Source organism: Prionailurus viverrinus, chromosome A2 (assembly GCF_022837055.1).
Source record: "Prionailurus viverrinus isolate Anna chromosome A2, UM_Priviv_1.0, whole genome shotgun sequence".
In the NCBI taxonomy this organism is placed as follows: Eukaryota; Metazoa; Chordata; class Mammalia; order Carnivora; family Felidae; genus Prionailurus; species Prionailurus viverrinus.
In genome coordinates, this window is record NC_062562.1 from 135,505,478 (window position 1) to 135,522,164 (window position 16,687).

General features: G+C 36.6%; 1 protein-coding gene across 2 annotated transcripts in view; it reads left to right on the forward strand.

The window, feature by feature from the left end:
- The window catches only part of MET (MET proto-oncogene, receptor tyrosine kinase), a 112,662-nt gene that overhangs the window by 17,963 nt on the left and 78,012 nt on the right, over window positions 1-16,687 (forward strand). For both annotated transcript variants that reach the window (XM_047850094.1, XM_047850095.1), the window contains exon 2: window positions 8,234-9,450. In XM_047850094.1, coding sequence (XP_047706050.1) covers window positions 8,248-9,450 — 1,203 coding nt within the window. In that variant the 5' untranslated portion in view covers window positions 8,234-8,247. The remainder of the gene's footprint in view (window positions 1-8,233; window positions 9,451-16,687) is intronic.

Consider the following 16,687-nt stretch of genomic DNA (forward strand, 5'->3'; position numbering starts at 1 on the left):
TGGCTCAGGTCATGATCTCATGGTTCTTGGGTTCAAGCCCTGCATTGGGGTCTGTGCTGACAGCTCAGACAGAGCCTGGAGCCTGCTTCAGATTCTGTCTCTCTCTCTCTCTCTCAAAAATAAACATTAAAAAATTTTTTTTAATATATTCATGGGACTTATTTATACTAAAAAGTATTCATTATTATCTGAAATTCAAATTTAACTGGGAATCCTGTATCTTTATTTGCTAAAACTTCAGTGATGGTGTGGGTTTACTCTTCTTTAAAGTGGTAAAGTAATTTTTCCTTTTTTGTTGTTCTTCCTTAGAGTGGAAGACTTTACCATGGTCTTTGTCTTGGAGGGCAACTTAAGAGCGACTTCAGGAACTTGACAGGTTTAGAGAAAAACCACAAATGGCCAAAGTGTGGGAAAATAAGAAATAACAGTATTTAAACTGAGAGGATTAAGGTGATGAAATAGTCACCAAGCATTTGGAGTGGGCTCACCCACTAGACTGTGCCAAGTTCCTCATTTTTGATGAAGGCAGGCAAAAACTGGCTAAAACACAACTTAGGATAAGCATGATAGCCACATTTATTGAATGCCAATGTATGCTGCATGAGTGAATGCCAGTGTCTCATGATTTATCTTTAACCTTCATGGCCAACCCACAAGATGTGTATCATTATCCCGATGCTTTAGATAGAAACTGACACTTACAGTCGTAAGGTATGTAAGTGGTAAAGCCCAGATTCACATCACATCAAATTCTGACACCAAAGCCCATACTCTCTCCACTACACTTCACCTCTTTTCTAGTAGGTTTTATGAACTGTTGGGAAGACTGTTGTCAAACAAAAGAGTTTGTAAATATCAGACATAGGATTGACCCCTGAGTATTCAGATCATTTAAATGTGGTCATATTATAGAGAAATTGGATAGGCTGAAAAATCCTCAAGATTTCTTCTGTCCTCAACTTACTGTTAAAAATCATTGTCAAAGTAGTACCTGACTACATTAGATGGGATTTTTGACATGGCATATTGTTTTATCTTTCTAAAGTCAATTTAGGCTTTTTTGATGCTCATAACACTAGTAAATTTTTAGGTATAAGAATCCAATATTCAACAAAGAATGTTTTAAAATTTGCTTGCTCAACAGCCTGGTAGATCCATTCTTTTCAATTTCTTTTCAATTTAGGTTATACACTTAGATTTTTAGCATTTATCTTTCTGTCTTCAAGTCCACAGACTGTATACTTTTTTGAGAGTGGGAACTCTCAGTATCTAGATAAGTGCATGGTGTCCAATGGATGTTGACAAACATTTGACTAATATTGTGTGATATAATATGATTCATATACAGTGAATGTTTATAAATACAATATTTTAAATGACATCAGGAATCTCCTATTAGAATCTCTTAACTTTGCTTTTATGGGCCTACTTTTAAAGTTAATAGAAATAATATAAGTGTGGAGAAGGCTAAGAATTTTTCTTAGGATTTCACTCTGGCAAGTCCTCCTGGAGATTTAGCTATGACTGTTTTTTATGGCTGCAATTTCCTTAATATGGGGCCTCGGCCATTTTCCATCATTGTAAATCCCTTTTATATACTTAAAAGCAGGATTGAAATGTTTTCTGCTTTTTATATCTTGCCTCTTCACTTAGATACATTATTTCTGTCTTGAGGTTATATTATGTAAATATAGAAAAAAATTTGGAGTTATATGGCAGGAAAAAACTAGTATACCACCTCAGAAATTTTAACTAATAAATGTGTTTCTAAATCCAAAGTGAAATATTTAAATTTTTTAAACGTTTATTTACTTTTGAGAGAGAGCCAGTGCACCAGTGGGGGAGGGGCAGAGAGAGGGAGACACAGAATCTGAAGCAGGCTGCAGGCTCTAATCTGTCAGCACTGAGCCTGATGCAGGGCTGGAACCCACAGACCATGAGATCATGACCTGAACTGAAGTCGGACACTTAACCAACTGAGCCACCCAGATGCCCCATCAGAGTGAAATATTTAATTATTCAAGTAAATAAGGAAACCATCTTTGTTCTTTGTTCTAATTACTGTAATATTTTACTTAAAATTGCTTTTATGCACTTGACTTTGTGTTTGAATTCAGAGGTTTGTAGTATTTTCAACTGGACATTGTTTGGTGAGGACTTATTTAGGAGCAAGGAATAAAAGAATCGCAATGAAACTGCTGATGGAAAAAAAGAGAGAGAGAAAGGAAGGAAGAAAGATTTCACTGGTTTCCATTAGTTTTACACATGGTGGGCACAGAGGCTTGAACAATAACATCGAGAACTTCCCTTTCTCTGTGTCTGGGTTCTCCTGTCACATGGGTCAGTTTCATGTTCAGTCAGGCTTTCTCCACATAATGGATGCCAAAGTTGGGCATTAGATGCTCTAAGTTAACATCATTTTTAGTGCTTGTGATCTTTGAAAGAGAGAGGTCCTCTCCCAGTATCTGTATTAAATCTTAAAAAGACTCTGATTGGTCTTGCTTTGGTCATGTGCTTATCCTGACCAAGCTCTGCATCAAAGGAAAAGTTCATTGAAAGGCCAGCTTGGTCTGCAAGCTCACCTTGTGGTAAGGAGGTAAGCCATATGATGACAGCCCCATTAGATAGAAGGGGGAGGGTTTTCAAATGAGTTGCCAGTAGTAGAGACATTGAGAACTGGGTAGGTAAAAACAAATGTTTACCAAAATATTGTGCTTTTGAATAAAAATATTTTCTAGGAAATGCAAATAATTTAAAACAGCTCAAATAAGCACGATACATGTTTTAAAAAATTAGAAACAAGAACTATGTTGCATGTTTAGTACATTTTACATAATATTTTATCTTCTATGAATCTCAGTTTCATTATCTGAAAACACAGGAATAATGCTTACCTTATAATTATGCAGACTCGAGGTGGGATGTAACTGACTGTACCTTGTAAACTATATAGTGCTATTTATGTAATTGTAAATTATTATGATTTTAAGAAAATCAGTTCCTAAAGAAAGCAAAGTTATCTCTGTCAAAGTCTAGAAAATTTCTCTTACAAATGTATTCCATTACACCTGTGGTATTTTTTCCCGAGATATCAGTGCTTGAATACAACACACATGTGCTTTGTGATCGGTTTTTGTTGATGAGGAGGACAGTAATGACAACAGCAGTAATAGTGATAGGCACAGGTGGCAACTCAATAAATTCTTCGAGAATTAAATATATTTCTGGGGAATGAAAAACCAATGTAAGTTAGTTTAATGAGAAAACTAGAGGCAGATAGATGGCAGACATAGTGGAGTAGTTTGTCTTAAGTTTAGGCTGAGCTGATATTCCTAGCTAACAGAGTAATCTCTTTAGAGGAAATACTCCTAAATACCAAGAGTTTAATAGCCAAGGTGCCATTCAGATAATTACTCCCAGGAAATGTTTTGCCAGTGAGATTATCTTAACTATCAACTGAAAAGAAATAAAGAAATGTTTTTTGGATGATTCATTTTCACCTGCTATGTGTACAATATGGTAACAGAATGAATTAGTCAATCTGTTTGAATCATCTTTACATGTTCCTTTTAGTAAGGAGCTCAGAGTTGGTTAGATGGCTAGCACTATTTCAGAAAGAAAGAATAAACAGAAACAGTAAAAAAGTCATTCTATATTGAAAGCCTGATCCAGGCACATCACAGGAATAAATGTATCAAGACAAAAATGTATGAAAAATGAAAGTATTTCTGGAATCACTACCAATATAAATATTAAAATTGCTCACACATCCCGATCTGGCAGATTATATAGATAGAAAAGAAAAAGCAATATATGCCAATGCAATAGCATTGAAGTAGAATGTAATTGTAAAAAAACAATCTCAGAGTTGAAAATTATTACAGTTAGAAAATAACTTTTGGAGGTCATTAGTTCAGCCCAGGAGTGTGCTTATAAATATTTCATAATCTTCAGGGAAGGAAAAAAGCCCTGATTTGTAATGTTTGCCAATTTCTGTGGTGTAAATACTCCACCCAAGGTGGATTTCAAGATAGGTCACTGAACTCAGAGTTGGGAAGAGATGCACGCAATAGGCTGTCATGAGACAGAGGGCTCCAGCACATGAGGAGTTCAACACTATCATTTTGCAAATAAGAAAGCAGCTGAGGCCAAAGAAGTTGGGTGACTGGCTTTGGGTCATACAACTATTTGGCTGCACTGTGACAAGCAAAACTTAGTTTCTCCCCCAGGCTACACCTCAGGATTCTGGATGCGTTATGAGGAAAAGACCATGATTGATTGATGCCTGCCTGACTCCCCAAGCCTGGTTAAGCTCCCCTTCAGGGACCCTCATAGACCGTTCCACATTGAGTTTAAACTGCAGTCTATTTGTCTGTCTCCCCTACTAGTCTGAGATTCACTGATAATTACAATCACTCCCATATCTCAGATGAGTAAACAGAGGCTCAGAGAAGTTATTTGCCCAAGGGCCACACAGACAGCAAATGGTTTTAAACTTCGCAGTCTGTCTCCAGAGCCTGTGCACTTGACTATTCAACTGCCACTTATTTAACCAGCAGTGTCATCAGGCTACATAGCTCAGCAAGAAATAGTTCCAGAAGAAGGTGTCCCTCCTGCATTCCTTATGAAAGACAGACATTTCCTGGAGAAGATCTAGTCTAACCAACATACACCTTTGTTAATGGGGAGGAGACTTAATTAATTGAAATGATCAAGGAAATGGGATGTTTAAGTGTTCTCATTATCTGAGGGTTAAACAGAAACCTGTATTTTAATTAAAAGTCCTATTGTTGACAATGGGCTCTAGCCCTGGTTATTTGCTTTAATTTAAAAAAAAAATAACCTTTCTTTGATTTCTCAGTCTGAAATATGGCTTCACTGCTTGCTATCAAAAGAATGTAAAGAAGATGAAGAAGACTGGGTTAGCTAACTCCAGGGATATTCTGCAATGTTTTTTTCCCCCCTTAAACAGAAAAAATATCCTCCTTCCCTACTGGTTTTCTTATGATTTGCCTTCTCATCAAGTGAGATAACAACAAAGCCCATTAGTATATTTGTACATTTTCTTGGATTCTAGTTAATTGAGGTTTAGTACTTACTGTGAGTGACTTCTATACCAACTTTAAGATATGGACCTTATTTTTAAAACATAATTTAATACCTCAGATTAAAAACAAAAAAAGTTCGTTTTGAAGGCTCCTTCAGAAAGCCTAAAGGAAAAAGTCATTCACCCTCCACATTGCATTAATGGATATCAACTAAGGTACAAATTGGTTGTAATGCTTTTTTTTTTCTTTTGTTAGTAATGGTTCATTTATTTTCTTTCTTTACTATATTTCCTAAAGAAAATACAGTGATAAATTATGTAGTAGGCTAATGTTCCCAATTTTAGAAGATAGACTAATACCATATCAAGAAGTTCATTTAATTTTCCCCCATAATATATTCTAGAAGTTTTAGACACATATTTATAGTTTGTTTGGAATTTAATTTTGTCTTCTCAGAGGAAAAATTGTTTTAAACCCTTCTTTTCCTCTACTTCTTGTCATTCCCCCCACTTGCCAAAAATTTTCTAGTACGTTTCAAAACAATGAGAATTACATATGTAAATACCAAATACAACACCCTGCATTTATATATACACTGTATAACGGCCAAAGCTTTCAAAGATGAGATCTCTTTTTCATACTTAAAACAATTGTGTGAAGATACTGCACTCCAGGATCGAGAGGTGGATGAACTATCCAGAGTACTACAGCTAGGGAGGGAAGGGCAAGACCCAGGGCTCTGATTGTCTAACTTCTGCTCCAGTGCACCCTCTTCTTAGCTCAGGAAGCTGCTTCAGTACTAGTGAAGCATTTAAGAGCCTGGACAGATTCCTGTCAGGCAGACATGGGACTGAATTTGGTTCTGTGTGACTTTTGGCTAGTTTACTCATCTGGAAGAGGAGAATAATAATACTTTCTACTTCAAAGGGTGTTTATAGGGGCGCCTGGGTGGCTCAGTCAGTTAAGCCTCTGACTCAGTTTCAATTCAGGTCATGATTTCATGGGTCATGGGTAAGAGCCCTGCTTCGGGCTCGGAGCTGACAGTATGGAGCCAGCTTGGGATTCTCTCTCTCTCTCCGTCTCTCTCTCTCTGACCCTTCCCTGCTTGTGCTCTCCATTCTCTCTCTCCCCCCCTTTCTCTCTCTCTTCCTCTTCCTCTCTCTCTCTCTCTCTCTCTCTCTCTCTGTCTCTCAAATAAATAAACCTAAAAAGAAAAGGGTGTTTATAAAGAGTAAATCAGAGGGTTTAGCAGAATGCCTGGCACATGGTAAGCATTCAGTACATGTTATTGTTATTATTATATGGCTTATACCTCTTTCACTTCTTCACCTTAATGACACTTTGCTTTGCCCTCTGGTCCAACTAGAACTCTTTCTACTTGAAGAGAAAGCCACAACACATTGTGTTTTGTCTTAGGAGCTATTAAGCAATCCTTACTTTCATTTCCTGCTGACCTCTTTTTGCATGCCTTATTGTAGCTATTCTAAACCTCTTTCTCCAATCTGAAGAACCTAGTCCCTCTTCTGTAACCATTACTTTCAGTGATGGTCATATACCCTAATTTATTTTTAGAATGTTGAGGTCATATTCCCTGAACTCCCTCAGTGTCTATACTTATCTTCATCTGACTTATCCTCACCTGCTGTCTCAGAAAGAGTGATCTCTCTTATGTTCTAGGCTCTTGAAAGTGCCTCTTTTTACTCTTTTTGGAATATTGCTCCAACAATTTTTATCTCCCCCATTTGCTTTCCTTGGGCTTCTCTGGGCTTACTACATGCAGTTCTCTGGGCCCTCTGGGCAGTTCTTCTGGCCATGCCATATTCTCTTTCCTGCCTCTGTATCTTTGCACACACTGCTCATAACCATAATAATTCTTAGTACGAATTATTCCCCCCTCTCTTAATGCTTTTAGCTTTGGTTAGTGCTATGCAGGGTATTATAATGCTGTGCATTCTTGTTATTTTTGTATGTGTGCTGTCTCTCAACCACACTGTAGGTTTACTGAAGAGTAAGTACCACATCCCATTTCCATAGTACAAGCACAGAGCCATGCACATACTAGTTGTTAGATTTTGTAGACCTAGGGTTAGTCTTTAGCATAGTTATAATGCCTAGTAAGTTTTTAAAGGTTCCTTTTGTCCTGTCAGAATTATGCACCAAAAAATGAGGGGAAAGAGTAATAGCTATTTGGTTTCTATTCCTTCTAAGTCCTCTCCTTTCTAACCTACCGCCTTGCCTTCAACTTTTATAGTTAGAACTAACAAGGTTTGTAACGTGTACCTTAAGTTTTTCAAAACTGAAAAAAAAAATACACTCGTTGAAAACTAGAAATACTTTCCATGTGCATACAATGGAATGTTAAGATAATGTGGGTTTTTTTTTGTTTTTTTTTTTTGTTTTTTTTTTTTTACTAAATAGCTTTTGACTTGGTAATAAACAATATGTTGTTTTTCTCTGCGAAATAATTCTAGGACTTTAGCCCTGAACATTTTATTTTATACATTTTCAGTTTGCTGTTTTTATGTTTCTAGTGATCTCACATTAAGTTAAGCATTTGTCTATCCAAAACAATAGGTCTGCTATAGCCAAATTATAACCATACCTTTCCTCTGCACACAAAATCCTATAAACAGCATGTGATCATATTGCTTCTAGAATTTATGATTGTTTTCTTCCAAAAGGAAGCTAAATTTAGACTAGTAATTCTACATGCTCCCAAGAAAACAATGCCTGCTGTGATTTCTAGAATAAATGAATCTGAACCACAGTTCCTTTACTTGACTAACTGAGAAGGCTTAAATATCAACCTAGTCATTAACCACAGATATTAAACCACATTAAACAACCAGCAAGCGGTTAAGAAAGAAACTTGCTGTTTCTGACTTTATTGCTAAATGAGTCTAACTTAGTTGCTGTATTGTCTTAATACAGAACATTGTTTGCATCTCATAATGGTTCTCTAAAATTACTCGTTCTGGCTTGAGTTCTAAAATTAAACTATGTGGAGTCATGTCCATCTGTACAATGCATCTTTATGTGAAACCAGCTAGAGTTTTTTGTTTTCACTTGATGTAAAAATTCCAGTTAGGAAGCTTTGTTTCTAATAGTTTAACTGGTATAGTTCTTTCAGTTTCTTTGTTTCTAATGACAACTAAACTGCTCTCGCCTTGAACATGTTTTGGCAGATAAGCTTCTCACCATGAAGGCTCCTGCTGTGCTTGCACCTGGCATCCTTGTGCTTCTGTTTACCTTGGTGCAGAAGAGCTATGGGGAGTGCAGAGAGGCACTAGTAAAGTCTGAGATGAATGTGAACATGAAGTATCAGCTTCCCAACTTCACTGCAGAAACACCCATCCAGAATGTTGTTTTACACAAGCATCATATTTACCTTGGTGCAGTTAACTATATTTACGTTTTAAATGACAAAGACCTTCAGAAGGTTGCTGAGTACAAGACTGGGCCCGTGCTGGAACACCCAGATTGTTTCCCATGTCAGGACTGCAGCCACAAAGCCAATTTATCAGGTGGTGTTTGGAAAGATAACATCAACATGGCTCTACTTATTGACACGTACTATGACGACCAACTCATTAGCTGTGGCAGTGTCCACAGAGGGACCTGCCAGCGACATGTCCTTCCACCCAGCAATACTGCTGACATACTGTCAAAAGTTCATTGCATGTACTCCCCACAGGCAGATGAAGAGTCCAGCCACTGTCCTGACTGTGTGGTGAGTGCCCTGGGAACCAAAGTCCTAATATCTGAAAAGGGCCGGTTCATCAACTTCTTCGTGGGCAATACCATAAATTCCTCTTACCTAACAGATCATTCATTGCATTCAATATCAGTGAGAAGGCTAAAGGAAACTCAAGATGGCTTTAAGTTTTTAACAGACCAGTCTTATATTGATGTTCTCCCTGAATTCAGAGATTCCTACCCTATTAAATACATCCATGCCTTTGAAAGCAACCGTTTTATTTACTTTTTGACAGTCCAGCGAGAAACTCTAGATGCTCAGACTTTTCACACAAGAATAATCAGGTTCTGTTCTGTAGACTCTGGATTGCATTCCTACATGGAAATGCCTCTGGAATGTATCCTCACAGAAAAGAGAAGAAAGAGATCCACAAGGGAGGAAGTGTTTAATATTCTCCAAGCTGCATATGTCAGTAAGCCTGGGGCCCACCTTGCTAAGCAAATAGGTGCCAACCTGAATGATGACATTCTCTATGGAGTATTCGCACAAAGCAAGCCGGATTCTTCTGAACCAATGAATCGCTCTGCCGTCTGTGCATTCCCTATCAAATATGTCAATGAATTCTTCAACAAGATTGTAAACAAAAACAACGTGAGATGTCTTCAACATTTTTATGGACCCAACCACGAACACTGCTTTAATAGGGTAAGTCACGTTAATTTTCCACTTATAAATTATAAGGTATAAGTAGAGTAAGTAGCAGTCTGAAAAGAATATCAAGGGCTTTTTGGTGCTTGGTAAATGATCTTTTTCCAAAATATTTGTACATTCTTTCCAAGAAAATTTAAATATTGAATATTCATTTAATTGTAAAATCATAGCTTGAGAAAAAGTTAATGTTCTAAAAGAAAATATATTTTACAGTTTGGGTTTACATGTTTGTCAACACTTCATATTGTTTTTTTTTTAATGTTTATTTATTTATGAGAGAGAGAACACAAGGGGGAGGGGCAGAGAGAGAGAGACAGACAGACAGACAGACAGAGAATCCAAAGCAGGGTCCAGGCTCTGAGCTGTCAGCGCAGAGCCCCATATGGGGCTTGAACTCACAAACTGCGAGATCATGACCTGAGCCAAAGTCAGATGCTTAACCAACTGAGGCACTCAGGTGCTCCAACACTTCAGATTATTAAACTTATTTCTCATAGAAGTTTTAATAGTTCTAATCAAATTTACATAAACTGTAACACAATAACAGTTAAACACAATTGCTGAGATCCCAATGCAGTCTTTACAACATTTAGAATAAGAAGCTCAAGTTAATTTGTGGATTTTTGAAGGCATTTTCCTTATAAGGCCCCATTCACTCACTGATATACAAATAAATGCTTTATATTCTAGGCATTACATGAAAATTAACCAAAAACAAACAAAATAAATCTCTTCTAAAATGTTGATAAATAAAATATTTTTAAATGTGTGAATATACTTCTCTGAATAACTTAGAAAACTAGACAAAAGTTTTGCTCTCACATCCTTCCTTTGGAACATGTATGGACTTTCTACTTGAATAGACATGTGTCTACCACCTTCTAGTTAGGTACTTTTACCTGGATGGTGTTTGATATTTATAAATATAAATGTTTTAATCAACGCTTGTTTAAGCCTACATGAAATGATACTTTCACAGGAGGTGTTGGGGACAGTCTCTGTTGCTTTGATTTAGATGTAGTAAAAACTACCAGCTATACTAGAGGGTTTATCCTAGTAGCCATCAGATCACTCGGTACTAGAAGTAGAGCGCCAAAACAGGAGTTCATTATGTCCTTGGGCTTTTTGGTTTGGGCCCAGATTTGAACATATGAACCTGGCTACTCCTAACATAATGACCCATGGTGATCATAATTGGATGAACAAATAGTGTAGCTTTTCTATAGATGGTTTGACTTTGGAAATCCAAATCTCTCTACTCTAAAAGTTTTTAGCCTCAGAAAGAAGGTTGAAATTGTAAGCAGGAAGGACATTAAGCATCTCCTTGATGAAACAGAGTATATAATTTGCTGAAGGGTACCAAGGACATAGGAATTCAGAAACATTTGGTTCACTTTTGCTGAAATGTCTGAGATACTTCCCCAAATGGAAACTACAAACAACTTCTTATAAAGGTAGAAAATGCTGAGAAAATGAATTCATGTTTCAGTGAACTAAAGACATACCTTCCCTCCTTCCCCCTCCAAAGTCTAGGAATAAAAAATAATATGCATGCATAAATCCCTAGTAGGACTTATTTCTCCCTGCATCCATATCATATATGTCAGAAACTCTGTAAGAAGCAATAAAGATTCCTCATGAGGCTGCCCCTTTTCTTCACTAGAAAATACAGAAGAATGAAGGAAACAAAAGGACTTTCATAAACCTGAAATTAGGGGGGGGAAATGTAATATTAATAGCATTCCAGAGAAAATACTTTTTTGTATCCAATAAATTACATCAGAAACACGAGTTTTAAAAGATTCTATTAGAAGTTCCTCCAGGGCCTCTAAAGCACATGACTTTGCTATTTAAATCTTGTTCTGTTAAAAATTAAAAAGAGACTTTACCTTATGAGGGAATATTGATATCTCATTTTCTTATTTTGTACATTTTAGCCCCCCCGCTGTGTAAAATACTTATCAATTCTAGAAATTCTCAAAATAAATTTGAACTTTTTTTTTTATCCCTTTCACTCCTTTAGTATTTTCCAAGGAAAACAAAAAGTCAGGATTATCCAATGAAATTCAGGTCAGTTTTAGCATGCAGGAAAAAAATGCCCCAAATGCACCATTTGCACCTGAAATCATTATCATTCCCATTGCAAAATTCTTATGGAAAACAAATGGGGCTTGCCAACATAGTCTTCCTACCAGGGAAGCCAAGTTTTGCACTGGCCAAATTCCATAAAGACAAATACCTTCCAACTTCTTCTACTTATTTGCCTGTTTATCTTCTCTGGTTACTAAATATCAAAATTCTTCTGAGAATGAAACTACCTACATTGTCAGTTTTCATACACCAATCCACAGAAAGAACTCAGATTCCCCCAATAATCAGCATACAGTCATTTCCTAGCTTCATCTTAAAATAAGGTCACCTAGAGAGCCTTTACTCACACAAAACAAAATGATTTACAAAATCAAACCTGTTTGGAAAGACCAAGCAATAAGATGACTCCATTTTGTCTTGGCAACTTTTCTTGGCAAGATATCAGGTGACCCTTCTAACAATTTCTTGGAACTGAGCTTTGGTTTTGGCATAAAGGTTGGTGAATAAACACATATATTATAGTTTTGTTATTAACATCTCTAATCCATCAGATCTTTATGGAGGGACTATTGTGTGCTCTGTAGACGAGGAAAACTGCAGTGGTAACCTTGTGCTAAGGCTTCTGCCCAGTCCTCAGTGTATGAACAAAGCCATGGCAGGGGTTTTCTGGCCCTCTTTGAGCTTCCGCCATGTACAAAAAGAGTTTCTATCACAGGATCAGACAGAGAGAGTGCCAAGAAAGGGTCTTTTAAGTTGTAGGTGTCCAGCCAGTATATAAGCCTGACTTGGCTTATTTCAGATCACATATTAGGTTGCTTTTCCCACTCGCATTTTATGAAACAGGTCTATACTTCTCATATTGGTGACATCTCTAAAGCCCTCTTTTGAGTCATTTGATAGTTTCCAGAACACATCATCTTCACATCTAAGTTGTCTGTGCTTCAGAACTCTTTGATTCTGCATATGATGTTGTTTCTGGAAACTTATCCTAAGTCATATATGTACCCATTCATGTAATATTAGAATTGATTGTATCAGTTCTATAAAAATAAATTCTTGATCTTCACAATGTAACCATTTTCTATGTTGCTTTTGAGAATGATTCTTAAAGGATAGATACGTTTACAGTGATTTCTAGCACTTAGAATTATGAGATTAAATACCCACAAATAGGGGCGCCTGGGTGGCGCAGTCGGTTAAGCGTCCGACTTCAGCCAGGTCACGATCTCGCGGTCCATGAGTTCGAGCCCCGCATCGGGCTCTGGGCTGATGGCTCAGAGCCTGGAGCCTGTTTCCGATTCTGTGCCTCCCTCTCTCTCTGCTCCTCCCCCGTTCATGCTCTGTCTCTCTCTGTCCCAAAAATAAATAAACGTTGAAAAAAAAAATTTTAAATACCCACAAATAATTACTAAATCTTTAGTCTTAAATATGTTACCACCTTTTTACTCATTCATCATTTGACCTCTGTAAACATCTTAAACTGGTATTTGATTAAAGTTGTTTTAGTCTAATGCATATTTCCTAGACAGCACATTATTATTCAAAATAAAATAATTGAGAAAATGTCCCATAATATGGAGAGTTTATAAATCAAATTTGGGTATAAACAGTATTAAAAATTCAGTTCATTTTAGATGGGATGTATACACAGTGGAATATTACTCAGGAATCAAAAAGAGTGAAATCTTGCCATTTGCAACAGCATGAATGGAACCTGAGTGTATTATGCTAAGCGAAATAAGTCAGTCAGAGAAAGGCAAATATTATGATTTCACTCATGTATAATTTAAGAAACAAAACAGATGAACATAGAGGAAGGGACGCAAAAATAAGATAAAAACAGAGAGGGAGACAACCCATAAGAGATTGTTAAATACTGAAAACAAATGGAGGGTTGCTGGCAGGGTGTTGAGTGGGGGGGATGGGCTAAATGGGTGATGGGCATTAAGGAGGACACTGGTTGGGATGAGTACTGGACTGGGTGTTATATGTAAGTGGTGAATCACTAAATTCTATTCCTGAAAAACAATAATAAAATAAAATAAAAATTTTTAAAAATTCAGTTCATTTTAAGCACATTGATGGGACTCTTCAACAGTATTATATAAGGGATTTACTAGCATGACATTTACTCTGGTAGAAAACTAGAATCAATACACATTGACCCAGTTCCTTAAAAATGGGATCAATATTGAATAAAAGAATTTTCTTAATCCCCAATTCTCTAAAGATCCTATTCCCTAAATTATACTTACTAAGAGAATTGGATTAATACATTTTGGAAAGATTTTTAATCAGAGTTGAAATTAGAAAAAGAGTTCTTGTAATATCTCTTACCTAACCAGAAAATAACAATTACCACATTATACTTTTTCTTGCAATCCCATTTCAAAGTTTTGCTCCATATATAAGCATTTGGAAGAGTAAGAGTAGGCTTGTAGTAAAAAATATTTTCACCAACATCTTAATGACCAGTGATTGATCAGTTGAGGGGGAAAAGCATGCAGTTTGGTGCCAGACACCCCTGGATAGAAGTCCCAGCTTATTGCATATCAACTGTGTGACTTTTGCTGCATGACTTAACTCCTCAGAGCCTCAGTCTCCTTGTTTGTAACATGCAGAGAACAAAACCTACTTCACACGGTTTTGTAAAAATTGGGAATAATACATAGAGAGTACCTGGCACAGTTAAGATGACCATAAATTCAGGGCACCTGGGTGGCTCAGTCGGTTGAGTGTCCCACTCTTGATTTCAGCTCAGGTCATCATCCCAGGGTCTCAGGATCAAGCCCCATGTTGGGCTCTGTGCTGAGCGTGGAGCCTGATTAAGATTCTCTCTCTCTCTCTCTCTCTCTCTCTCTCTCTCTCTCTCTGTGTGTGTGTGTGTGTGTGTCTCTCTCTCTCTGTCTCTCTCTCTCTCTGTGTCCCTCCCTCTGCCCTGCTTTTACTCCCTCACTCTCTCTCTCTGTCTCTAAAATATTTTTTTTAAAAAAAGGAACCATAAATGTAGCTCTTTGGGAGACAACAGCATGGTCTAAAGGAACAAGACTGAAGTCAAAGAGATCTGGTCTGTACCTGATCATTTTATACCTGTCTGGTCACAAGAGCATTATTTAAATTCTCTGAACTCACTTTCTTCCATGCAATACCATTGGGAAGACAAGTGCAAAAATGTTTGCAAAAGACCCGAACTTAGTCCTTGGCACCTAACAAATAGCAATTATTATTGTAAGGAATATTGTAAGGAATTCTTTATGTAAAGAAAGGCAAATATAGATTATTGGATTTTCTGGAAGGGGTAAACTCTGGTTCTACTGCTCATGAAAGTCTTTCACTTACCTTCCTACCTGTTATGAGAGACCTACCTCCATAATACTTAATTCGTGTAAGTCCTTCTTAAAACTTGATTGTTCAAAAAAGAGAAAGGGAGAAAGAGAGAGGGAGAGAGGTGGGGAGTGGTGGTAGTTTGGAGAGGAGAGCCAGGCTAGAAGTTATAAGGTGTGCCCGTGTTCCCACTTTCAATTCTGACTGTCCATGGCACTATAAGATACTAAGCTTATGTAATTTAAATTATACTCTGCATTCAAGAATTTTCAGATAATGCTGTTTTAGAAAAAGTCAACTTCACAGGTTGTTTGTGTCAGGCTTCCTTGTTTTTTAAATATCATTTATACTCAAATTCAAAGAGTAGCCAACCACTTCCCAAAATAAAGGAAACTTAAAGTAGTAATTTTCCATCTCCGTTTCAAGGAGTGCCAAAGTTAAAGGGTCACCACTCAGAGCCATCTGAGGAAGAAAGCAAAATGATTAGAACAATTTTGAATGAAAACAAAATCGAAACAAGATGCAAACAAGGAATAATAGGAATAGGCAGAAAAATAAACATACAGTGATGTTTCTTTATTACTATTATAAAAATGATAGATGAGTAAAATTGGGTTACATTTAAGTTGTAATGGAAGAAAATAATTGCAGCTTTCCATCAGGAAACCACAAGGACCATTATTGATCTGTCATCCTCAGGGCATGTCTCGAAATATTTAATAAAATAAACAAAGATTTATAACTCTTTATAGGCCATGTATCTGTAATCTCCCACACACCGCACCATTTGAACTGGGAATGTGGAGTCAGTGTTACAAATAACATCCATGTAATTATACTGGTTTGGCATGTCTTATTTAAACAATCTAGCACTCTCAAGAGAGTATTTTTGTATTAAGGATGAAAAATGTGAAGTCGGATTTCAGGGTTTTCTTACTTTCTATGCTACGAAATGAGAGAATGTTATCCTATATGAAAAATGTTTTTGAGGATTCTTCATTCTAAACACTAGATACCTTGGCCTTAAGCCAAACGTAATAGCTACCAAAGCAAAATCTTGCAAAAAAGAAAATCCTTGAGGTATAATGATTCAGTATACTGTTTTAAAAATCTGAGTAGAAATTTGTTAATTTTACACTTGATTCCTCTCCTCCCATTAACTCGTTTATTCTCACCCAGGCTCAGGGAGTTGCTGCTCCCTAACTTACTTATTTGAATTCTATATGCTAACGTCCCATGAAAAGTAACATATTGCATTATTTTATTAAAAATAATTTAAAATAATTTTCTTTCCAGAATTTTGTGATACTCTGTGAGATCACAGGGCACACCCAGAGGGTATTGAAAATGTGTTACAGTGAGCCATTAATATCTTCTACTCTCTCTCTTCCTCCTGCTAACCTTTCTTTAAACCATTTGGTAGCTTATTCATAGGTCCATCCCAGGAAAGAATGAAAAAGCAAGGGCATGACATTTTTATAAGATAACAGCAAAGAAATACAGTTAATGCTGAAACCATTATCAAAAACGTAGGTAGGCTTTACCTGTGGATTATATTGATCCATGATGTGATGAATGCATTTTAAATTAATTCTTTATTCTCAGTGCCTTTTGAAGCAGGTGGTATGATCTGTATTTTATTTAAGTAGTTGAGTTCTACATGGAGATTCACTTGGTAAAACTAATAATGTAGCAAACAATAAGGCATTCATGCAAAAAATAAGTCTTAAAGTTGGTTTTTGAAAAGCTGAAGTGTTAACAAGACAGTTCTAATACACAATATTTTCGTTGTCATACTGCTACATACTGTTATACT